The sequence below is a fragment of the Puntigrus tetrazona genome, chromosome 7, assembly GCF_018831695.1.
Source record: "Puntigrus tetrazona isolate hp1 chromosome 7, ASM1883169v1, whole genome shotgun sequence".
Lineage (NCBI taxonomy): Eukaryota > Metazoa > Chordata > Actinopteri > Cypriniformes > Cyprinidae > Puntigrus > Puntigrus tetrazona.
In genome coordinates this window covers 37531451-37557453 of record NC_056705.1, presented here as the reverse complement: position 1 = coordinate 37557453, position 26003 = coordinate 37531451, and the positions used below count along the sequence as shown (strand labels likewise).

At 38.6% G+C, this 26003-nt stretch overlaps 2 protein-coding genes across 4 annotated transcripts in view; one reads left to right on the top strand and one right to left on the bottom strand.

The window, feature by feature from the left end:
* LOC122348025 (trichohyalin) overlaps positions 1-26003 on the top strand; it is a 170010-nt gene that overhangs the window by 134738 nt on the left and 9269 nt on the right. The window contains exons 20-33 of one of the 3 annotated variants that reach the window (XM_043243263.1): positions 384-614; positions 3797-3919; positions 5084-5180; positions 5253-5398; positions 5477-5723; positions 7157-7346; positions 11833-11965; positions 13111-13278; positions 13978-14145; positions 14234-14401; positions 17279-17425; positions 17500-17672; positions 18879-18953; positions 19126-19219. In XM_043243263.1, the coding sequence (XP_043099198.1) occupies positions 384-614; positions 3797-3919; positions 5084-5180; positions 5253-5398; positions 5477-5723; positions 7157-7346; positions 11833-11965; positions 13111-13278; positions 13978-14145; positions 14234-14401; positions 17279-17425; positions 17500-17672; positions 18879-18953; positions 19126-19219 (2160 nt within the window). Of the gene's footprint in view, positions 1-383; positions 615-3796; positions 3920-5083; positions 5181-5252; positions 5399-5476; positions 5724-7156; positions 7347-11832; positions 11966-13110; positions 13279-13977; positions 14146-14233; positions 14402-17278; positions 17426-17499; positions 17673-18803; positions 18954-19125; positions 19220-26003 lie in introns of all 3 variants that reach the window. The other 2 variants (XM_043243262.1, XM_043243264.1) reach the window with 2 other exon arrangements.
* Positions 24361-26003, bottom strand: part of LOC122348027 (E3 SUMO-protein ligase ZBED1-like) — a 1694-nt gene continuing 51 nt past the window's right edge. The window contains exons 1-2 of the mRNA XM_043243266.1: positions 25595-26003; positions 24361-25492 (exon numbers count right to left, since the gene is read on the bottom strand). The exon at positions 25595-26003 is cut by the window's right edge and continues 51 nt beyond it. Coding sequence (XP_043099201.1) covers positions 24820-25492; positions 25595-25980 — 1059 coding nt within the window. The 5' untranslated portion in view covers positions 25981-26003 and the 3' untranslated portion in view covers positions 24361-24819. The remainder of the gene's footprint in view (positions 25493-25594) is intronic.

Here is a 26003-nt window from a genome sequence, read left to right as displayed (position 1 = left end):
TCAAAAGTGACAGTAGAGACATGTATATGCTTAAAGAATGCTTCGAATAAATGCTGTATTTATGAACTTTCTGTAAATTAAAGAATCACCATTGATAATATTATGAAATATTTCATAACAGTACGTTTTCTTACTACTATAAATACAGTAAATAGGTGTAATAGATCTAACTATACGTGTAATTTATTTTTACAATAAAACACTATTAAGTATATCTTTTTTGAAATTGAAATGAGACATTGAGAAATTGAAAAAACTTTTTTTTAACAGTGCACAAAATATCAAGCATTCGTGCATTTGGACTGATCCCTAATGACCCAAATTTTGCGACTGCAAATCTGTATATCAAATTATTGACAAAGAATTTGTTTGTGTCTGGTCAGGTGGCAGAGAGGGAAGAGCAGGTCCTGCGTCTGAGGGCTCAGGTTGTAGCTGCGCAGGGGGATCTGCAGGTACACCGAGCCCAGCTGGAGACTGGGGATGATGCCCTTGCAGCTCTGAGCCAGCAGCTCCGAGACACACTGAGAGAGCTGGAGCACAGCCGTGAGCGACGACAGGAGTGTGAGCTGCTCATCAGCACTCTCAGAGACACCGCTGCTGCCCTTCGCCGACAGGTAACCCGACCGGAAACATCACTGACCCACAGCTTCAGGTGCTTGTGTTCTTTCATGGTGACCCGAGTAGGATCGAGCATCATGTAAATCCTGCCAAACTAATTTATTCCTAAGCATCAATAATCAATCAAATCAAAGGCAATTAAAGAAATCTGATTGGTCAATAATGAACAAGACCTTAAATTAATACTTATTATCAATATCCTGAAACAACACGATCAATATCATCATCGATATTTAAACAAACAATTAAATAGTGATTATATATATACATACATACACTTTTAATAAGCAGCAAATAAAGAATTTATTGAGGGAAAAGTCGTAGTTAATAGTTCACAAGTGCTACCTATTCTAAAGTGAAAAGGTGAGGAAAACATAGTATGATTAGTATATTAAGACAGTTGTGTCAACCTGACTTTACTATATACTTTTTTAAACTATGAATATTAGTAATGGGTTTGTAAATGTATATTTCTATGTTTTTTTATTATTATGATATCAGAGAGAAGAGAGCACCCTGTTGTCTTACTTTTTGTGTCCCCCCAAAAATAAAAAAAAAGATAACTTATATCCTATTCATTGCATGTATGAATTGCATTTTTATATTTTTGAAAAGGTATTAGATCCATCAAAACAATGAGCATCATGTCACTGACCCGGGAATATTACTCTAGAGATAGATTACTCCTGCTTCTGAGACGCCATTGTATATTAACACACGTGAACTATTAAACTGAGGATGAGAAAGCCTGCAGATCTGAACTGCAAACGCCCCATAATGCAGCAGACTTAACATGCTCATCTCCTCCCTAGAGTTGAATTCTGTTGGGTTCAGAATGCATATCAAGCCAATTGAAACCTAGTTACCACACATACAGGTGGAAAGTGGCTTGTTAGCGCAGCCTGAGGTGTGAATACAATGGGGAAGCAAATCTTTGCCAATCTCCTGGTGCAAAAGCCAGCCTGAGCTTCATATACGTGTGAGTGTTCTTACCGGGTTGTATCGATCCAGGTCAAAACCATCTCGCCTCTTGCTATGTGAGAAGAAAGCATTTCCAGGTGTTTCGTCTCCCACAGCGTCAGCGAGAGAGCCGCCATAAACTCTCTTGAGGAATTCTGGGAGTTGAAGTTGCAATTGATTTGTAGTTGTTGGGTAAAGATTGCATGTGTAGCCCTTTCAGACACAGCGACTGGTGTTTAAATGGACCTGAGGTTGTTTTGATTTGCGTGTACATTCACCGGAAGGGCGGCTGGGTGGCGTAAAGTGGAAAAGCCTGCTGAGTCTGCGGTGTCTGCTTGAAATAATGGGCATTGCTCTCAGCGGTGCAGGAACGGGCCTTGTCTACAGCTCAGCAGTGCGGTCACCTCTGTCAGATACTGGGCACACTAGGTGTGAGGACCTTCCTGTGCCTTTTTCTCCTTCAGCACCTCCGGCTTCTCCTCTCAGATGCCTGTGATGCCCAGCGTCCCATTAGCAATCCCTAAACACCAAACTCATACACACTATATTGATCCAACTGTTTTCAGTCAGGACCTCAGAACACACACGTCCTTCAGCCGTTCGCCCATGTCTCCTCCCCGGATGTGTAAGCTCCCCTTAATTGCACTCGCTCACTCAGAACCTGCTGGGCTGTCGGCGCTGCAGCATGTAACCTTCAACAGAGCGAGAAGGAAAGTTTCCTTTATCTGTGATTGTGATGTAAAACAATCACGTCAGTCAGTCGCCTCACTGTCTTCATTCTCAGCGGAAGCTGTCAGCTGTAATATACTCGTAGACAGACTGCTGTATAAGACTATGAGATGATCCTCAGCTGGACCAGAGGGTTTTTTAGCTACTTTTATACAGCTATTTTGAGTTAGATCGCTCAGATTGCAGATTTTATCATTTACTCACCTGTATGAATTTTAATCTTCTGTGAAGCCCTAAGTGTTAAATGTGCAGGTTGCACTTTCAGTAGAGTTATAAATGGGTTCAACGATTTCAAGATTCGAAAAGAGAGCAAATGCAACATAAAAGTAAAGTGTGTATGACTTCTGAGTTAAAATAATAATGATCTTAGTCATTCCGGATCAGTCTAATATCTGAAGGAATAATGAACATTTCATTCATAAATTGGACATAGCTATTTTTCATGCTACTTCCTGCAGAACACAAAAGAAAATATTCTGAAGAATATTGGTAACGAACAGTTACCATTGATTTTGGTTGTATGGACTAAAAAAACAAAAAAACAGTGACATTTCTCCAAATATGGAAATTGGTTGTACTGAAGAAAGAAATTCATACAGGTTTGAATGACTTAATTCCAACGACATTCATTTCTAGATTATCTACTAGCACTATATTGGGTTTTATATTTTATTTTGTTTTATTTTGATTTATTCATTCTTTCATATGTCCATCACCATTTGAATCGCCTTTAAATTATCTTAATTTATTTTAATCACATGTCTGTATTTCCTGTATTTCTTGTTTGTATTGTGCCTTTGTAAGGCGCTTCCAGTATGATCTGTGCAATATAACCTTCTTTGCTTTTCCTAGCTTGTTGTATAATGTGTTTCTCGGAACAACAGCAGCAGACAGTGTTGCATAAAATATTATCTTCATTAAGATCTGTTTTATATTCAGTCTTCGGTTCTGACAGCGCTGTGCTGGACTGATTTATCTTTTTGAGAAAGAAGAACTTAACTGTCATTAGGGCCTGTTATCAGACCTTAACGACTGAAGAGAGCAAAATTGAGACCAGATCGAAACAGAGCTGTGGTTTTATATGCTGTTTTACAGTTCAGAATAATGACTACCCACTCTTTCTCTCTAAATTACATCTTGTTTTCCTATTTTATAACAATTTTTTAAGAGAATCAACTAAAGAGAAATCAGAGAAGTGTGTGGCACATAATAAACTGCATCTTATGAATATTAATATGGTGATAGATCATTGTCACCTATTTAATTTTAAGTAGTCTCAACTAAAAGACGTCTGCACTTTTGGACCTCAAGGTTATTCAAGATAGTATATTCTGTTTCCTATGAATGAAACCAATGTCCATGGTGTTTCTATCGCACATGTAATTACAGGAATAAAATTTTCACATTTATTGACCCCAAGTGACAGCCATTTGCTGTCAAATGAGTTTCCAATATCACCGCAAATCTAAAAACCTTGTGACTTTTCTAGATTGACGAGCAAGAAGAGATGGTAGCGAAGACACAGGCTGATTTCTCCATCTACCGTGCCACCCACGTTCACTCCGACTCAGACTACGAATCCCAGCTGTCCCGCGTTCAGGAACTGGAGCACGTGAGTGAAGGCCTATCAATGTTTGTCTTGGTAGTTGAGAGAAACGCCACATGCTACTCTTACATCTGCATGGATCCATCACTGTAATCTCTGCCTGTTACAAAAATGGGCTTTAAATGGACCCACCTGCTCCCCGTGTCGTACGTTACTGTATGCATTGACACCGTGCAACCCAGGGACTATTTATCAGTCATGAGCGGAGGCTTTGATTGAATCCGGAGAGGCTTCGCGCAAGTTCATGGGCACCTTTGTGACTAATTGTTTGTTATGTCAGCATGGCAGCGAGCCATCCAGCTTTAATGGAGTGTAGTGGAGCGATCCATCAGGCTGTCGGGGAGCTCAGACGTCAGCCGAAGTGTCAGCGTTTCGTCGCGCTCTACGCAAACGGCGGCGTGATTTAGTGCCCTCCTCGCGCCACTGCCCACCCGCTTCCCCTTCTCAGATTGATTACCCTTCTGTCCCGCTGACAGTGCCCGCCATCTTCTGGCAACCTTTTAGCAGGGTTTTATAGATGATTCCAGCACCTCGTTTGGCTATTTATACATCTGTAAGTGGCCATGAAATATAGATTTGTCTTGACACGTGTTGGCGTTGGAGCCAGCGCCCCGTGACACCTCGTTATTTTAATGGTGCCAAACGAAAGGCCCCCAACCTTGCCGTGTTTGCTGATTATGCCTCTACTATATTAGCTTCACAATCAGATCTCGCCCCGTTTGCGAGAGCCATGACATGCTGCCTCACCTGTCAGAGAGCAACCCGGTTCCCGGGGTAATTAAGAGACGTAGAGCATCCCAGAGACTTAATTGAATGGTTAGCGCGTCAAAAGCACAGGTTGCCAGATTGGAGGCGACACCTGTCAGGGACCAACCGGGTATTTGCCTTGCGACGAAACCTCAGCAGGCGGATGTGTACAGCAGTGGGGCTGCTAAATGAAGGCCAGACGGGAGAGGAACGGAGTCGGAGAGACGAGTGGAAGCGGCGGGCGTAGCGATAGCCTTAGGGATGGAGACAGCTCGGGGAAGAGGGGGAATTCTTATCCGCCTTAGGTCGGCCCCTCCAGCGCCCCGGGCATCAACACGACCCCCCCAAGGCACAGCCACAGAAGTTTGACAGCTGTGTGACGACTTTGCATGTTAGTGGAGGTGTGTGTGTGTTTGTCCTTAGGCGCTGTTCCAGTCGCTGGAGCGCTGCGGTCAAAGCGCCCAGGAGCTGCGGGTGTGCCAGGTGGAGTTGGCACGGCACCGAGATTCCAGTGCGGCAGGTGAGTAAACTCGCAGCTCACTTTCTCACTAACTTCACACACTGATACCAAATGAGCCGTGTGTTTTTTCAGAGGTGCAGCGGCTGCAAGAGCAGGTGAGGAAGCTCCAGGCGGATGCAGCCGAGGAGGGCCGGAGACGAGAACAGGTTGATGCTCTGGAACAGAAAGTAGCCCGTCTGGAAAGAGAGCTACAGGCAGCTCAAAGGCAGTGTGACCAGGTAAACAAGCACACACACTGCATGTACAGATCAGATACGTTTCGCCCGTGGCGGATCCTCACAGTCGCCCTCTCTCAGGCTATACAGAAGAGAGACCCCCTGCTGAGACAGTCCGAGGCTGATCTTCTGCAGGCGCGGGAGAGGATCCGAAGCAAGGCGGCGGAGGCGGAGAGGCAGGCCGTCTTCGCTCGCGGGCTGGAAGCTGATCTGCAGAGAGCCAAGAAAGTGAAAAGGCAGAGGGAGAAAGAGTGCGCCTTGCTCAAAACACAGATGCTTCAGCTCAGAGAACAACTGAAGGAGGCTCACAACACCTGCAGAGACACGGGTAACGCAGATCAGAAAACCTGTATAAGTTTCGTGGTGGATGGCCATGATGTGAATCATTTTAAATGTCCTGAAGAAATAAGAAAAACTTTATTTAGATTATTGAATGAAACTGGAAATGGCTTCAAGAAGTATGTGGACACCTGAGCCCAAACTCTATACTGGGTAGATTTCTTAGAAATTGTAGTCAGTTAATGATGTTACATGACAAAAATGTGGTTATTAATGTAATCTAGTACACAAGACATTTTAAATAATATCATCAAAGTACATTTTGGTTAATTTTACATTAATTTTGTAAATACCTTGTTTTATCATATTTATCAATCAAATATATATATATATATATTTTTATAATCAACAACACAAAGCTCATCATATTTTTCATTTCTTGAAGATATTGAGGGCTTCAAAATTTTTTTGTTTTGTTTTTTAATTAATGTGTTATTGATATATTTTATGATTTAATTAATTATATGTTTAATTAAACCATAATTAAACCATAAAAAACTTTAAATAAAAAATAAACTGCACGCAAAAAGAGGCAAGTATTTTATTTATTTAACTACATATTACAGTACGTAACCATTCATCAACATCAGACCGATCCATTACCAATAAAACCCTTTCTGAGCAGATATCATTGAAAAACTAGCAAAGAGATAATTGATAAATTAATAATTCACCGCCATAGTGTAAAAATATCATTATCGATAGATTATATTTTTAACAGAAATTAAACTGCAGTCTGATTATGAACATTTTAAAATGTATTACACACTTACCCAACAATACCATGAGCTTACTCTCATAGGTCACATTCATTAAAACGATCTTGGGGCCAGCTGTTAAGTCTGTGTTAAAATGGCTCAAAAATGAGATAAATTCTTATTCAGAGAAAGCTTGTTTTTTCGTTTTATCATCAAACTCGGATGTGCTTGCTTGACCTACAAGAACAAACCATGGAAAATCACGCTGGTCTAATTTGGCCATTTCAGCAAGGCAGTGGTTTTCTCTTGATTTTACAAAAGAAAAGCAATCGCATTTAAATCCGTGTGATAGAGCATGTGGGTTTGTCAGCGTATATGTGTGCACCTGTTTGTGTTCCTCAGCTGTCTGAGGCTCCCGAATGAAATGAAACAGCCCATCAATTCAGAGCCTCAAGCCATCAGATACATACACATCTTTCACACACACCACTATTGGAATGATGCTCATTAGAAACAATATCCTCAACGTAGATGAATATGGGCAGAAATGGCCATGGTATACCCTAAAAAAGGATTAGCATGTTATTTTTATGGGCTACAAGATATAATGTGTGTGTGTACACATATATACTCAAATCATTTGATCAGTAGTGCATGTATTGTTAATCATATTCAAAACTCCTTCGAAAGTGAAATCGCAGATATTTTTATGTGTGCGTTTCAGCCCAGGAGCTGATGCAGCAGCAGGAGAAAGAGCAGCTGTTGGAGAGAGGTCAGCGTCTGGCTCAGGAGCAGCTCTCAGAGCGTGTGAAGGAGGTGGTGCAGGCAGAGAAAGCCCAGAGGAAACTCCAGGCAGAGCTCAAGAGGATAACAGAGTGTCTGGAAAGCACCCAACTGGAGCTCCAGGACTCACGGTAAACACAAAACCAGGGGGTCAGCATGGTCCAGTTAACCCCTGCTGGTAGATTCCACAACTGCACAATTAAATGGGAAAATGAATGGCCATTTGAAAGTTACCGTGTGTTCTGATAAAACTGTTTGCAGCAACATGCAATCGGTATTTTTATTGTAATTGAGAACACAGCTCAAGACGATTAGTCATGTGGAAATTGCAGTTCAGATTATTGGCTCAAAAATGCTTAAGTGTCCAGAAGTGAACACCTGTGAGAGAAAAAATGGCGGTGTGCATGTAGCTTACATCCTCAGCATTGACTGTTTTCCAGTGTGCTTGAATGCAGTTTGAGTGATTAGTTGGACAGCGTAGTACAGCAGACAGCTTTCCAAACTCAGTTCCTCAGGATGACGCTCTCATATCACACTCATATTAAGGCTGCTAGTGAAGCTATGAGCCGATTAATCCAAATTTCTCAGCTTTATGCTGCCTTTAAGTCATGTCTGAATGATCATATTTACCAGATGAGTGCACATGAACGCCACCACAGTGCCAGTATTACCAGTGGGAAACTGGATTTTCTTTGAGCCCCGAGTATGGGGCAGGTCTATTGTAGGCATATTTCAGGTTAAACACAACTTAAGCTTTATGGATGGCAGCTGTTGATTACTGCAGAAAATAATTTAGCAAATGAAAATGAAGGTTAAACTACATTTCTCATAATAATTGAGTGCATCAGTCGGGGTCTGAAAGTAAAAATATTCTATTCATTTTCTTCATATAGGGATTGGTTTTTAACATAGACGCCTTTATACTACTATGAGCTACTGTATTCAGTGCATCAGTGCGTATTATTTAAAAAAAAAAAAAAAAAAAAATTAAATAATAATAATAATAATATTTTATATATATATATATATATATATATATATATATATATATATATATATATATATATATATATATATATATATATATCGTAAATTCTGGACTATAAGCCGCTACTTTTTTCATAGGTTTTGAACCATGCGGCTCATACAAAGGTGCGGCTATTCTGCAGATTTTTCCCCACCGCTAGGGGCGCTCTAACCGGAATTAGAATCAAAACTAAGACAAAATAAATGCAAAGAAGAATACGCTAGTTCCTCTTTAGCAGATATAAGTCGGTAGAAGCGGACAGAAGGACGACAAATTACCAATCCTGTCAAACTCTATCTTTTCAAATCCTCACCCCTTCATCATGGAACCCACACGAAGAAGTTCGTATGATGCAAGTTTTAAGTTGAAGGCCATCGATCTCGCTATACAAGAAGGACACCGCGCTGCTGCTCGGAAGCTTAGCGTCAATGAGTCTATGGTGAGACGCTGGAGGAGGCAGCGGGAAGAGCAAAACTTTTTGAATAGAGCGGATGCGGCTTATATGCAGGTGCGGCTTGTTTATTTTTATTTTTATTTTTTTAAATAGAGCGGATGCGGTTTATGTGCAGGTGCGCTTTATAGTCCAGAATTTACGGTATATATTATTTATTTGATTTTTAAAAAAATATATAATAATAATAATTCATAATATCCACCTTTTTCCTGCCATAAACATGGGCACGGCCATTTATAAGTTGTATGGGTCTAGCTTTACGATGTTCTCTCAGCTGTTTGAAATGATCTAAAATGCAGCATTTATCTTTTGATTTGGTAACGTGAACAGTTGAATTTGCCTCGGATCACATTTATATAAATTTTTACCGAGGCACATATACTGCATGTGGCCACTTGTAAATGAAACCGTTTTATCAAACCAGATAGGTATCTATTTTAATATCGACCCATAAAATGACATGGGTACCATTATTTTCCAAACAAAATCACTTTAACACACCATCATAATTATATGCTGGTGTTAATAATTGTGCTATGAACCCATAATCATGAGCTTCCCAGGCGGACTTGCATGCAGCCTCGGCTAAGGTGAGAGAATATGATTGGGACTCAAACCAAGTTCCCAAATGAGCCAACAGCTCTTAAATTATGTATCCTGAGCATGTGTCCACTTCACCAGTGTTTCTGACACTCGCCCAGTTTTATTAAGCAAAGCTGCAATTCTCAGCACAGCTCAGGGTGTGTTTTTGCCTTCATGACCCTCGGCACTCTTCTTTTAGCTCTCGCTCTGTGCTCCTATGAGAAGGTGTGCTGCTCAGTGGAGGAATCACCGTGGGTCTGAATCCACGTGAAACAGATGTTTAACTGGCTGGAAGAGGACGAGAAACGCGTCTTAACTAGCACCTTGCCAAAGGTCTCTTGTTCAGTCAGCCATCCGCTGGTGCTCAGCACAACTTCCCATCTGCCAATACGCATTACAGAAGATTTAGTAATTAAGTGGTAAGTTGAGGACTAAATTGGGTGTTTGTGGGCCACCGATCTACCCCAAGGTCCCTGCAGCCATGCAGATAGGGGATTCTAATTGCTAGGGATATTGATCATTCCCGGCGAGGGTGTGCTGGGGGATTTCGCGAGCGATCGATTAGCTGTTACCGTGGCCGCTTCGCCAATAGCAGAGAAAGAGGTAAGGGAGACACGTGGGGCTTTCGCGGGATCTCCCCACGCTCTTCACCTCCTGAAAAAGTGACACATCACCTAGTCAACCGCCCGCTTGGCCGCCCAGACACCTTCTCTTGTCCTTGACTTGTTTGGATTTCATCTGAAGGCCGAGAAGGTTTGGCTTGGTCAATAACTCTCACTTCTGCTGCGTTAAGCTTTTCTCTTGCCATTTCAGTTTTTTTTGGTGAGTGATTTGAGACGCTGTGTTGGGTCTGATTTGTTGTAGTTGGGTGTGATTTGTTGATCCATGCTGAAACGGTGCATGAGCTCATCGCCGCCCTGCTCTCGTAATTAGTTTCGGCCACGCTCATTAAATATTCACGCTTGCCTTCTCTAATTAAATCCAACTTCTCTCTCATGCTTACCGTTCCTGCATGTTATCATGCCTCAATTAAGATGCGTTCTGGTCTGTCTGACTGACTAGTTGAGTTGGAGAGAGATGTTCTGGAAGTGTCCCATTCTCTCATGCCCGATACATAATGTGCTCTGTAAAAAAAATCCCACACTCCATGCTGTGATAAAATTAAAAAGACCGGTTTAAACAAGATTGCCCTCAGATGGTCCAAAGTCCTTTCACTGACCGTCTAAAGCGTATTGTTGGCTTACTTGAATTATTATGGAAATGATATACTTTGAATTGAGAAGAGATATGCAACCTGAAAATGTACATCACTTGCTCACCAATAGATCCTCTGCCGTGTATGAGCACAGTCAGAATCAGAGCCAAAAAGATGATAAAATAATCCCAATAATCCATGTGACCCAAGTAAATCAGTGGATGTCTTGTGAAGTGAAAAGCTGCGTTTTTAACCCTGAACCGTTGCCGAGTTAAACCAAAGTCCATAATCGTTAATAATGCTTCCTCCATTTTGACGGCACCCATTACTTGCAGAGGATCCATTGTTGAGCAAGTTATGTAATGCCAAATTTCTCCAAATCTCTTTTGATGAAGAAATAAATTCATCTTGGATGGGCTAAGATGAGTAAACTTTACACTTTTTTTTATTTTGGGCTGAACTATTCCTATAACTAAATGCAGTATTTTTGGACATTTAATTGCATATTAAATGCAATTAAATGAACATTTCTCATAGTTCATATTTATATTCAGTGCAACTAGATGAATTAGTCATGTAATAGTGAGGCAGTGAACTGGTGTTGAGCCACCAACATTTCAGCACACTTTTATGTGCAATATCATAAGTACTTATGTTGTCTTTGAAATATGTTTAAAGTGTAGTGCTAATTGGCTGTAATTTCTCTTTGAATTTTGAAGTTGCAGTTTATTACATTTAATATATACTAACCTTAAATGTAATATAATGAATAAAACATTGCAGCTAAAATCAAGTTGTTTACATTTGCTTTAGTATGTTAGTTAATACATTAAAATAAGTGTCCTTCTTTAAATCATGACAAAGGAAAGACTCTGAATAAGAAGCAAACTAAACCAGGACTGAGCTCAATGGATTAGTTCACCCAAAAATTTAAAATCTGTCATCGTTTACTCAGCCTCATGTCGTTCCAAACCCATAAGACTTTCATTCATTTTCAAACCACAAATGAAGATGTTTTTAATGACACTGCATTGAAAGTCCTTTCCACCTACATTTAGAAAAAGAAGAACGAAAGTCTTACTGTATGTTTGGGGTAACTTAAGGTTAGTAAATGATGAAAGAATATAAATATTTGGGTGAACTAATCTTTTAAACTATTATGACTTCCAATATGGTTTTTGCTAGTTAGGTCTGGTTTGGTGTGGTCCAGCTTCCAGTAGATCATCCAGTGGTCACCTAAAGTGGTGACCAACGTATTTCCAGCAGGATGTGGTGATTGGATACTTTGGAACTCATTTTACGTTGTCTTGACTGGTGGAGGATGGAGTTTAGTAAAATAAGGCTGATGTACATCTTCAGGAGGATGCTGGAGCAGATGAAGACAGAGGCCAGCAGCAGCAGACAGGAAGCCCTGGGGCTCCAGCAGAAAAAACAGCAGATTCAGGAAGAGCTGGACATTAGCAGAGAGACCGTCACAGCTCTGCAGACTAAGGTGAGAGCCACTTCACACTCATCCTGCATGGATTCAGAGCTTTAAACGGCAGCATTATTAAACAAAAGTGCTTCACAAGCCCCCTGTAAGGTCATGATCCACTGTATTGATCTGCATCGATTACTGTGTGCCTGAGGAGCCACGCGTGCTTGCATGCATTCACGTGCGTCTGTGGTTTTGTGGAAAGTGCATGAGCTCCACATGTTTGTGTAAACCTGATGTTCATGATATTTACAATGATTTGAGAATAATCCATGTAATCCATCTTGTGAAGAAAAGAACTTATCTGACTGTCCAGTGTACTTATGCACCGTGTCACGCATTCGCTAATTTGATTATTGACCTAGAAATAGTGCTGAATATGTAATATTTCTCATATATTATACATAATAAAAGTAGTTTATTTGTTATTTTCCAGTTTAAATTACACTTTGCATCCATTATGGCCTCAACCTTTATATAATTGTTGAATAGTATGAACTTAAAAAAATATATATATATATATATATATATATATATATATATATATATATATATATATATATATTTTTTTTTTTTTTTTTTTTTAAATCTCCATCAAAATAATTTTAAATGTACAAATGAGGAATAAATATGATTTTATTGCTCCTCTCTGTGCTGAAGAGGTGTTAGTCAGAAGCAAAGCTGCTCACTCTGTTCATCTGGTTGTAAATTTACTCTTCTATCTTTAGAAACTTTCATAGATCTGATCCAAAAGTCAGTAGCAGTTTCATATTAATCTCCCTAATCCCAGTTTAATATCTGTCGTGCAGGAGTATATCTCTAATTTAGTCAGCCATCTGAGTGAATATGTCAGCCGTGGAGATCCCTTCACATCTTTCCAGTTTATCTATGATGCTCAGCACTATTAGGAGCTTGTATGGCGAAGATAAAATATTTCCTTTATCTTTTGAAAATAAAGAATTTAAGGTAATAAACATACTGTAACTTTCAAAATGCAAAACTTCTCGACTTCTGTTTCAGAAATAATGCCTGCATTTGTATATCAGGAAAAAAAAAATATTAATACTTTACTAGCCATAAATGTTGTATATGAAGTTTGTATGCTGTATGCACTGTACCCTATGTAATACAGTCCCTTCAAATCTTCTGTGTGTGTGCTGTAGCTGTGTGAACAAGAGAAGCTTCTAAACACACATCAGGAGCGTGTCTGTGAGCTGGAGGCCACCATCCACAGACTGCAGGAAGAGGAAGTGAACAGCCAGAATCGGCTGCAACTGTGCAGGAGAGATTTGGAGACCAAAGATGAACAAGTGCAGAAGCACTACCAAGAGGTACAGTATTATAGGAACACTACATATTAATTATCCTTGATCCGGTCCCCTTTATTGGTTTGATTGCTTCAGTTGTCCTCATTTGTGAGTCGCTTTGGATAAAAGCATCTGCTAAATGACTAAATATAAATGTAAAACCTTGATGACAAATATATATATGTGACCCTGGACCATATTTTTATTTGATTAGATTTATACACATCCTAATCCAAAACGATAAACTTTTCATTGATGTATGGTTTTTTTAAAATAGGATATTTGTCCAAGATACAACTATCTGAAAAACTGAAATCTGAGTGTGCAAAAAAAATCGAAATATTGCCATAAATTGTCTTTAAATCTGTCCAAATTAAGTTTTTAGGAATGCATAATACATATAAATATTACGTTTTCAATTTATTTATGGTAAAAAATTCAAAATGATCTCCATGGAACATGATCTTCATTTGAAGACCTAATGATTTTTGGCATAACATTTTTTTTTTGGCTACTGCTTCAAATAGATCTGTGCTACTTAAGAGCGGTTCTGTGCACCCGGCTCACCTATTATTTGAATTAAACAAAAACTAAACTCAAATAAAATATATAAACTTTAACTTTTATTTTGAAAAAAAAAAACATTTTAGCTAGTTATCGAGACCCCTAACTTTGAACATTAGTGTAAGATAAATATTGCATTTCTTGTTGCTCTTTTCTCAGATGAGCTCTCTGCAGGCGACAGTGTCCAGACTGAAGCTGGATCTGCAGCAGGAGCAGGAGAGATGGCGGCAGGGAATACGAGAGGCAGCCAAGGCCGATCAGAGAGGAAGAGAGCTGAGGCTGGAGCTCAGCGCAGCACAGGCCTCCCATAAAGAGTATATGGAGCTGGTACGCTCACTTCCACTAACGCACAGACACAATGTGAACCGTGCCAACACACCAGAGACAGATATCACCAGTTAGCTGTGTGTTCTAGCTGGCTGAGTACAGTCGAGAGGTGACGGCCCAGAGGAGCGAGCAGGGCCGTCTGCAGCAGTGCCTGATCCAGCTGACAGAGGAGAGGGAGTCTCAGGAGGAGCGAGTTAGGCAGATGAGCGCAGATCTACAGAGAGCGCACAATGAGAGCAGGTGCTCTCAGGAGGAGGTAGGACTGCATATGCATATTGAGATTCATTGCTCAGCCTATATGTGTTACCATTTACATTTATTCATTTGGCACGACGATTTAATCCAAAACAATTTAGATTGCATTCAGGGTTTATTTTTTATTTGTATGCTGTACTATTTAAATTATCAGAAACATCAGCCTCTAGATTAACTGCGGCTTTGTAAAAGTATATTTCTGGTTCTTATTCAGTAAGAAATTGAGGCAACACTTTATTTTAGGGTCTCTTAACTAGTTGTTTATTAGCATGCATATTACTAGAATATTAGCCATTTAAGCACAAATTAATGCCTTACTCTACATTACCTTATTTCACAGCCCTAATCCTACCCAATACATAAATGTAACAAATACCTTACTAACTATTAATAAACAGCCAATTAGGAATTTATGAGGGAAAGGTTGTTGTTAATAGTTAATTGTTAATAGGTGTTACCTAGTCTAAAGTGTTAAGTTCACAGTTAACTTCAGAATTAGTTCATCTGAAATTATTTTTTGTATTATTTATTTATTCCTCATATCAAGTGAATGTGTGTTGGATTAAACAACTAATTCATTAATTGATTGATTCTTTTTTTTATGTCAGCTTAAACATTTTGGTTATTTGGATTTTCAGTGGAGTTACAGGAATCTCTCACGTTTCATTAAAAATATCTTAATTTGTGTTTAAGGTATATTAAGATCAGCTCAAGTCTTATAGGTCTGTGTGACGTGAGGGTCAGTAAACGATGACAGAATTTAGAGTTAAGTACCTCCTAAAATCAGACAAAAATGGTTACAAACCCAAACCTACACCTAAAATCTGATTGGTTGATAAAAAAAAAAGTTACGTCCATACGTAAGGGAGAAAGGGACTTTGGCAAACCCCTCAGTGACACTTTGTCCCGAAGTACCTAAAATATGTGCAAAACGGCAGTGCTTGTGCAGACAGTCGGGCCAGTGCAGTTATTTAAACCATTCACTCTCATTCTTTAAGTGCTGTCAGTGTTGTAGGGTAACTCTAATTGGTTTTGGATAACCATCCTCATCATTTTATGGTCAGCAAACTCTACAGGATAACAATAAAACAGAAAAATAAAAAATAAAGTATACATGCGCGCACACACACACACACACACACATATATGCGCATAAACCCTGGTCCGACTGCAGAAATAATGATTATGCGTGTGTTTTGTGCATCGGTTGTCTGTTTTCAGCTCTGGCTTTTAAAAATAATTGCTGTTGGTGGTGCAGCCGTATCAGAGGAAGGCCAGTAATGATTCTCGCCAGTCGTGTGGAACGCAGCATGTGGGGAAGCGGGGGGAGACAGACGGCAGAATAAAGGCGGCTATCATTTCTGTGTGTGTGTGCGTGTGTGTTTGTCTGCCTGGCACATAATTACGGTTGCATAAGGTTGTGTATTCATATGGAGTGTGTGTGTATGTGTGCGCGAGGTGCTATGATTACAGCGAGCGCGTGTGTGTGTGTTTGCAAATATACCCTGGCCCTCGTCTATAAATCAGGTGTGAATTGAAGAAACTGATGAGTCGAGAATCTCATTTGAGTGTGTGTGTGGGATCACAGAGGGATTAGAGTTGGATATAAAGCTGCACAGGTGTCTGAGACTACCTCATAACCTGCTCACACACACACACACACACACGCACGCAGCATTTTAATTGTCTTTATCCTTTTCTTCACCGCTTTTATTGGCTCTCGTCTGCGGTGTGTGCGCGCGCTCTGGGTAAAGGTCACTGCGCTCCACCGTCTTGCACACTGACAGCGTTACTAGCCATGAAACTAGTCTACCTTTTAATTTAAGATGAATTCTGCTATGCTGAAAACCTGGGATCTCATATGAGCCGAAATTGCCTGAGCTGCTGTAGATTTGCCACATCATAAGAGTGTAATAGTGATTTGTTCAGGGATAGAGATTTTAATGCAGGTAAAGATTAAGTCAGCACTTGTATTTTGTGTCCTTTGCTGAGGAATATTATCAGCATATTCTATACCACACACGCACACAAAAAAACGTATATATTAGTGCATTAACATTAACTCAAAGTATATCCAAAGTTTACATACTGTATGTGTGTGTACTGTGTGTGTGTGTGTGTGTGTGTGTGTGTGTATATACACACAAATGCGACATATGTTTTCAAAATAGATACATATACATATTTATTCATGCAAACATATCTTATATTTCACGTATAAATATATATATACTAAAACTAAACACTAAAACATGATAAATAACTATATAGACATACTTGAAAAAAAAAAACACACACAACAAAATTACTAAAATGAAAATGTAAAATATCAAGATAAAATGTTATCCAGAATATTAACAAAAACTATAATAGTATATCAGTAATACTTAACCACAAAAATTTGGGGGCAGTTTAATATGTACACTCAAAAATACATAATGTTCTGAAAAATATTATGAAATATCATTAAAAAAATATGCTTATTAGATAAAAAAAAATCATTTTAATAATACCTGTGATGTTAAAGCTGAACAACATCATTACTCCAGTCTGCAGTGTCACATGATCCTTAAGAAATCATTCTAACTACTGGTTTGCCGTTCAAGAAACATTTCTTACCAGACTGAAAATGGTTGCGCTGCTTAAGATTTTTGTGGAAAATGTGTTTTGGATTCTTTGATGTATAGAGAGTTCATAACAGTAAAAAAAAACATGTCTTTACTTGCTATCAATTTAATTAATCGGTGCTTAATAGTGTCTTATTACAGGCAGTCTTGCTCCAAAATCAGCTAGGGAAGCAAACATAATAAAAGCTATTGTGTGGTTATAGTCTCTGCACATTATCGGTCACAGTTAGGAGTGATGTGTGTCTCTTCAGGCCCGGGCGTGTGAGGGGCGTCTGGCGGAGCTGCAGACCCAGCTGACGCGCTCACTGCAGTGGACAGAGGCCAGAGACCAGGAGGTGCTCGTGCTGGAGATAGAGATGGCCTCTCTCAGAGACAACTACACCGCTAAAGCAGCTCAGGTCACACACGGTATCCTAACTTCATTTCTGTTATTCTGCCGTGTTTTTGTGCTAATCCGTCACTTCCTGTGCAGGTGGAGGCTTTGCTCTCACAGATGGACGCTGTCAATCAGAAGTACAGCACAGCTGTGTGTGAGGCAGATGTTCTGCGGCAGTGTTTAGGAGACGCACGGAGTGACAGCTCTCGACTTCACAGGGAAAGTGAGCTGGTCGTGACCAACGTCAACCAGTGGGTGAAGGAGCAAAAGTAAGAATGCATTCAGTCTTTTTAAATTACATTGCCACTTTAATTTTTTTTTGTAAGTTGTAAGCTGCTAGAATATTTCATTCTGGTTGGTCGATTACCGCATTCTGCAGACAAATGTTTTCGTATAATGACAACTATACTGTATAATTGATCATGACAAGCAATGCCATTGTTCTTAAAACTAAAACTAAATGACTTACAGATTGAAATAAAGATGAAATAAAATGCGTTATAATTATTAAATATAACATATGTATAATATGTTAAATATTAGATTAAAATAAATAAAAAGAAATACAAGTTTAAGCATCAAAATTACTGAAAGTGAACATAATAAAGCTTGATATGATTATTCACAAAATTGCATAAAATTATCAAAACGTCAAAATATAAATAAATGCTTTAATAGTATATAAAAAAAACACTAAAATAACACCGGTCCTAGGTAACTGATTTCTTATATGTACTGACAAATATTATTTACTTGCTCAGAAATTGCTAGTAAATTTTGGAAAAAATGACAAAGAAATGGATGGCAAGTAACACATTTAACTAAACGTGAAACTTATTTTTTATATATATATATATATATATATATATATATATATATATATATATATATATATATATATATATATAATTTAGCTATGTTAGTTTAATGTGCTTAACTCATTTCAACTCAAATAAGTGCTTCGTTTATTTATGTTTATATTTTATATATATATATATATGTTTAGTATTTTATAACTAGCTGTCAAATAAACACCTTCATACACAAAGCAATTTTTTCAAAGTTGTAAAATAAAGGAAATATTATAGGAGTACCTGTTTAATATCTTTAAGAATTTTTTTGTCAGTTGTTTTATTTAGAAGCAATTAATGAGCGCAAACCTTTTTTTAATCACCCTTTTAGTGTTTATATTGCAGTAATGACCGCCTGAGTGTTTTTCCTTACATAACGTCAAATGTCAATGTTTCCACTGCATCACATGACCCCGGATCGCATCCCGTGTTGCGCTGCATTGTTCCTATCGGAAGCGGTGTATATAGATTTACAAAGTCTAGAAAGTGTCTGTGGTGCATCAGAACTTTTGCATCCAGTGTTATAATGGCTGTATCATTATCATTCAGCATCATGGTTCATTGTGACAGCAGCTCGCAGCTTCCTCACTGCAGCCCATTATCTCTGCCCCTGCTCCACTCCAGGCACACTAATGAGAAACTGGCACTCAAGATCAAAGAGCAGAGCAGGAAGATCATCCACCTGACAGCCGAGAGAGAGTAAGCCCCGCTCACCCTGTCCAAAGCTGTTTCCGCTCCTCTCAGCTTGGAGTGTGTACAAACATGGATTTTAGGTCCAGGTAGCAGGGAATGTTGCATGCAAAGATACGGAGAGAAGGTGCGCTTGTGTGAAACGGGATTAGGCTGTAATGTTTGTCCTGTCTTCATGCAGACACCTTCAGGAGAATGCGAAGGGTTTACAGGGGGAAATCAGGAGGCTGAAAGCAGAGCTGGATAAAGAGAGAATGGAAGCAGAGCGACTGAAGGTAACACACACTCCAGCGCAAAGCCTCTAACACACTCCGGCGCACGTCCGTAGATGGTTTTTATCAGCATCCATTTTTGAGTTGAAGTCAACATGAAACTGAAGTTTTGACGCATTTTATTACCGTGGTGGGACGTATTTCAGAGCGAGCAAGACAAAAATGGGCGGCACTTAATCAGTTGCTGACTGGACTGTGAAAGCTGGTCATCGCATAGATCTGGATGCAGCATAGACACTGGGTTAGTCGTATCACGGGAAAAGCTACTTACAAGGTTCTGATCAAAGATTTAAAAAGTTTATTCAAATTGAAATAAATTCTCATTTAAATTTATTTCATTATTATTTTAAATTAGGGGCACATTAAATTGATCAAAAGTGACTATAAAGATGTGTAATGTTACAAAAGAAAAGAGCGTGTTATTTGGATTAATTTTCACATTTTGATAAAAGGTCTTCAAAAAAGTGAAACAAATAAAATACACTACACAAGTTTGGAAACAGTAAAATTAATTGTACTGTTTCCAAACTTGTGTAGTGTATTTTATTTGTTTCAATTTTTATATTTATATTGCAATTTATAGTTTTTATTTACATTTGATTTAATCTATATATATATATATATATATATATATATATATATATATATATATATATATATATATATATACACACATTTAGTTTTAGTTCGCATTTAGTTCACATTAGATTAATTAAAAGAGACAGTAAAAAAAAGCATAATGTTGCTGTTCTTTTAATTTATCAAGGAATCCTGAAAAAAGTATATCATATTTTCCACCAAAATATTTAGCTGCCATGTTTTCAACTTTGATAATAATCAGAAATGTCTATTGAGAAGCAAATTATATTATATTAATAAATAATAATGATTTATGTAGGAAAATCATGTGACACTGAAGACTGGGGTTATGATGCTGAAAATTCAGCTTTTTATCAAATATTAAAGTATTAAAATATAATAATAAAAAAATACGATTTTTTTTTATCAAATAAAGACTTATTGTGCTCAATAAGACTTTATAAATAAAGTCTTATTGAGCACAAGAGACATCAAAAAGCATTTAAAAAATATTACCCCAGATATATAAAATAAATTCCCAGCTGAATTGCTTGCAACAAGAAAATCCATTTTGATTTCATGGCCTTAAATATTATATATATTTCATTTTATATTGCCTTTGATCCTGTAATTGGTCACCATTTAGTCACATTTTTGCATTTTAATTTTACATGGTCCTGCTGTGTGTTTCGTCTTACGAATATGAAAGTACAAATAATCCATGTAGCCCTCATCCATGTAGTGATATGCATGCATAATAATTATATTTAAATAATTTACAAAATACTGTACTCAATCCTTTCCAGTGGAGTATAGCATGCCACTTAGCAGAAAATATGATCTTTTCAAATATTGTTTTACGTCAGCTACCCTGTAGAATTTGTATTTCACTGTAAGATCCTCATTTGTAACAATCAACTGTATTTCACGATAACCTCACAATCGTCACTGAGTGAGTATTAACATTCACCTCTGTGGCAGTCTTCAGTATAAACAGCTCTTATATGCAGGGTTTGCCTCAAATCACCTGTCCAGTTTGATCTTTCTTTCTTCCTCTTATAATTCCTGAATGACCCAGAGCCGGCCATTTCCTATTACACCTTTCCCTGTCTTATTATTTTTTCTCTCTTTCTCTATTCTCTGTTATCCCATACTCATGCATAACATCAGCGAGACCGTCTTTGTTGTGATTAGGTCGGTATTTCTATCAGATGCAGAGAAAAGGTGTCCTATACCCATAGTTGAAGGTGCATGTCACCATTAGCCATCTCATTCTGGAGTGCCTGTCCTCTCTCCGAGCAATGATCCTGCTCTGTAGGTACAGGCTTATCCTCTGTAATGGGCTCTGATCTGATTCACACTTGTGAAATTGGAAAGGAGAAGTCTAGAGATGATTGGAGAACTTTTGGCGTAGCAGCGGCTGAGGGCCGGAGCTGCTGGTCTGAACCCAATCACGAGGACGTTGTTGACCGTGCTGATGAGCCCGTCCCACAGGGGTCAACCCATTCTCCTACCTGTTTGTTCTGAAGGTCCAGGACCTGCTCCACACACCTTATTCCATTATTGATGAAGGAGAAGGAGCGGGAGAGTCTGAGACCTGCTCAGGGTCTGACTTTCCAGAGTTCTAGTACTTGAGAAGTTTTATTCAAAGAAAAGTCAAAGAGCCAGTGCGGCGTCTGGTAGTGTCACCTCAGAAAGTCTTAACAAGTATTGCATTTTTTAAGAAGCGGTTCACCATAAAATGTACTATTCTCTCATCAATTAGTTTACCAAACATTAAATTACTCTTTGCTGTAACTCTCACCAGATATGGCGCCATTAAATGTTCTTTGTCAGGTTTGATGCCTGTGACATTTGGTCATGAGGGACTTGAGGAACTGCGATTTAGATCGAACGTTTAAATTGGTACAAAGTGCGTACACTTTTCAAAAGTCCATTGGACATCTTTGGTAGACATGGACATGATGGTGGTCTAAGAAATGGCTCACATTTTGGTCTGTTCTTCAAATGGCTTATCATGGCTTTCATTTATTAACGTGTGTTTTAACAAAGCTGCTATTCAAAAATGTTGTCCTTTAACGTTGAAGATGAATCTCCTTAATGCTATTTGTGAATCTATTTGAGATATATTTACATGTTATTTGTTTTCTGTTGTTTCTTTTCTACATTTTTTGCTCAATAAATTATATATAGATTTATAGTATTATAAAGAGGACAACTACAGCATACTCTAATTACTACATTTAGGCTAATAATAAAAAAATATTGGATGAAATATTAATAGTAAATGTGTAATTTTTTTTATGAAAAATATTGAGGTACACTTTAAGTGCATTTAAGGTATAAGAAATAGCCTTTTTAATACTTGCTTTATACTGTTTACATGTTTTATCATTTTTACTTTATGGTCACACCAAATGACATTAATACAGAAAATTGCTTTCATTTTAAAGAAATTTAGTTTTTTTTTTTTAGCTTTTTAATTCAACTTATTTCATAACTGAAAAAAACATTGCACAGGTCTGTAACAACATGAGGATAAGCAAAAAATGACAAAATAATAATATTAATAATTTAAACTATTCCTTTAAGTGCACATGTACATTTTTGTCGAAACCAGTAGAAAGTACGTATGTCATCCTCACCGTGCATTTGCTGAGTTCTGATACTAAAGTAAAGCTCGGCTAATGTTCTTCTAGGACACACCAAGTACCTTCAGGACAGAGTAAATACAAATAAATAGATAGAAGAGGAAATGGCTCGTAGGCTTGTGGTTTATTTATGACAAGGGCTTCTTCTGCATGCATGGATTCCCAGCTTTCATTAAGTGTCATTACTAGAGCTCTTAGGCCAGGTGTGGCCTTACAAATCTGCTGAGACCTGACATACAGCTCGATTCGAGGCAGCATGTATATGGATGGACTCTTCCAAGAAGAAGGGGCTTGATCCTCCGGATGAGTAGATTCAGCTGTTAGTAAATACAGAACAGTATGACCGCTTGATTTGTTGTGATAAATAACTTATAACAGCCTCCGTCGTTCCATCAGAAAGCGGCGGTCGTGTTTATACCGCTGCGGAGGAGGGCATATATGGTCACATTTAATGGCAGGCCTTCATCAAAATCATCGGGAGGGATGTTTATGATGCCTCTCTTGAGCTTTTTTCTTTTTAACTAATGTATAGATTTTAGAAGTGAAATAAAACAGAGATGCTTTTACAAGACACGCTTCCCCCCCCCAAACCTCGCTATTCATTAGCAATTTCCACTTTCCAGTTCACTTCTTGCAACGTCCCCCTGATTGATGGAAAGCCTGCCATGTTTATTTGGATATCAGCGAATGAAATATTCATATTGTACGCTTTTCCAAGCAGAAGTTATCTGGGTGCAGCGTAAATGGTACTTGGGATTAGATTTTCACAGCAGATTGCAGTTATTAAAGAGAAAAAAAAGGAGGGGGTTACAGGGAAGCTGCCATCTTCTGGGGAGGCAATCTATTTCTTTTCACGCAGACTTGGAGCGGCTGCATAGCCTCTTAATGCACTGGAGCAAAAGTGCTTTGGTCCGCAACCTTTCACGCCTTCCTCTCCCTTTTATATGATTGAATACTTAATAACTTTGACTTTGCTTTGAAAGCCTGCGCCATGGGGCCTGTTCGGTTGGCTCGTGGTGAAGCTGGCGTACCTGAGTGTTTGTCTGCTGCTAACTGCCCTTATTACCGGCTGTCTGTCAGCCTCTTGCCCACAGCTCATCCTGTGTCCTGTGCATCTTCTGTATGTCATCTCGCATTTTTTATTTTAACATCGGCCTGACTTTTAAGCTGTGTTCACGCTTATTATGTGTTTTCGTCTGCGATGATTGTTGCTTGTCACGTTGTACAATGTGACCTGGGTTGGATCTTGGGTAAAAGCATGTGCGGGCTATGCGACGTTGTTTTTGCTGTGGCGTGAAATGACGAGGCCCTGTCTGTTCCACCATAAGTACCATAAGAAAAATATTTTAGGCATACAACAAGTGGTGACAGAAATCTTTTACAATTTGCAAAGTTCGTCTCAAACACAACAAATGCTGCCAAAATCTTTACAACAAGCCAACAAACCTGATATTACCCTGATATTATTATTGTCGTCATCAACTATAACCTTTCTATCATTTTGATTCATGTTTGGCCACTCAGAATTCTGCACCAACTCTTTAAACAGCACCTGCATTAGTAGCTCCATTACTTTCGGATTATGTTCCTGCTAGTGCTATCAAATGATTAATTGCATTTAAAATAAAACTTTTTGTGCGAGTGCTGTGTAAATTTATTATGTATATATAAATACTAGCACTGTCAAACGATTAATGAAGTTTTTCTTTGCCTAATATATGCTTGTGTACTTTGTATATTTATTATGGATATATGCGCACGCATGCATTTATTGCAGAAGTTTATAAAATTAAATATATTTATATACTGTAATTTTATGAACATAAATATATACATGTAAAAAAAAATTCTAAATGTATGTATATATAAATATGTATATATGTGTATATATATATATGTATATGTATATATGTGTATATATATATGTATATATGTGTATATATATATATGTATATGTATTAGTGCTGTCAATCGATTAAAAAATTTAATCAAGTTAATCACACTGACGGACTGTGATTAATCACGATTAATCGCAAATTTAAAATACAAAGATTTCCCTGTAAATGTGTTGAAATAAAGAAATGCATGTCATACTAGTTTAAGGAAACAGATCTTCCAGTTTTATTATCTCAACAATTAACATTTCTATTATAATACTACTTCAGAAATGAAAGTCTGCAAAAATACAAAATAAACAGTCTCTACATTCTTCATCCAAAATAAAAAAATGTATAATAAAACTACTTCAAAGAGACCGATCCTCCAGTTAACATCTTAACAATCAGGTCTATTTTAGAAATTAAGTGTCTGTACAGAGACAAAATGAACAGTCTCTAGAGTGTGCATCTGTGCAACATTCCTCCTTCTAACCAATCACACAACATCCTCTTCTTTCAGCCAGTTGCTCAGACAGACTAACTTATTAACATTTTCAGATGAAAGAGCTGACCTCTTCTTCTGCACAATGTGGCCTGCCAAAGAGAACAGTCTCTCACATGGCACTGTTGAGGCATGTGTAGCCAAATACCTTTTTGCCATATGGGCCAGCTTAGGATGGGCCCCTGAGTGTGCTGACCACCACTGTAGTGGACATGTGTCTATGCTGGCATAGGGCTCTCCCTTGTACCTTTCCAGACATTTATCTGTGGACACAGCCTCATCATCAGACTCTGACTCTGATCCCATCATTAGGAGGGCCATTTTCTTCTTTGGTGGCTCTGGGTCTTCTACTGCTCCAGAGCTCTGTGGAGCAGGTTCTCCATCCTTCAGCATCACACTCAGCTTTTGCCACACCTCTCCCCTCTCTGATTTGGGCAAGCACCTAAGGTGCTTGAACCTGGGGTCTAGAGCTGTTGCTATCTTTAACCACCACATATTTGAGCTCTCCTTCCGCTTGTTGAGATCCTTTGTGAATGAAGCCTTGAAGCGCACTATGTAGGCAGGGTCAACATCAGAAACCTCCATTGTACGCAGGAGATGGCACAGCCCAGGTAGCACCACAGAGCAGGATACATACTTTTCACCTCCTAGGAGCTCAGTGATGTACCTACAGTAAATACACAATTGACTAAATGACTACAGTTTACATTCAGACTTATAAATTACTTGTTTTTATTAGTAAAATTGAAGAGTGAAAAAAATCAAGTACCTGCAAGGTTCCAGCAATGTTTCCAGCTTTGCCAATCTGTCGTAATCAGCTGAGGTTAGCATCGCTAACTTATGCTTCTGCTGTGCCAGTGCTGCACTTACTGGATCTTTATTGTGTTGAAGTCGCCTTATCATTTCAAGAGTTGAATTCCAGCGCGTCGGTACATCCTGAACAAGAGACTCCTCTGCTAGTCCATGGGAGACTTGAAGAGCTTTCAGCTCTGCAGTGTTCGCGGGACTATGCTTGAAATGTCCGACTATTTTACGGCACTTGGCTAAAACGCTGTCAAATCCGCTGTCCCGAAAAGCCATGGCGATAACCCTTTGTATAATGTGCGCCACACAAGGAATATGTTCGAACGGTAAACTTCTTGCTGCAGCAGTCATATTAGGAGCACTGTCAGTCCCTA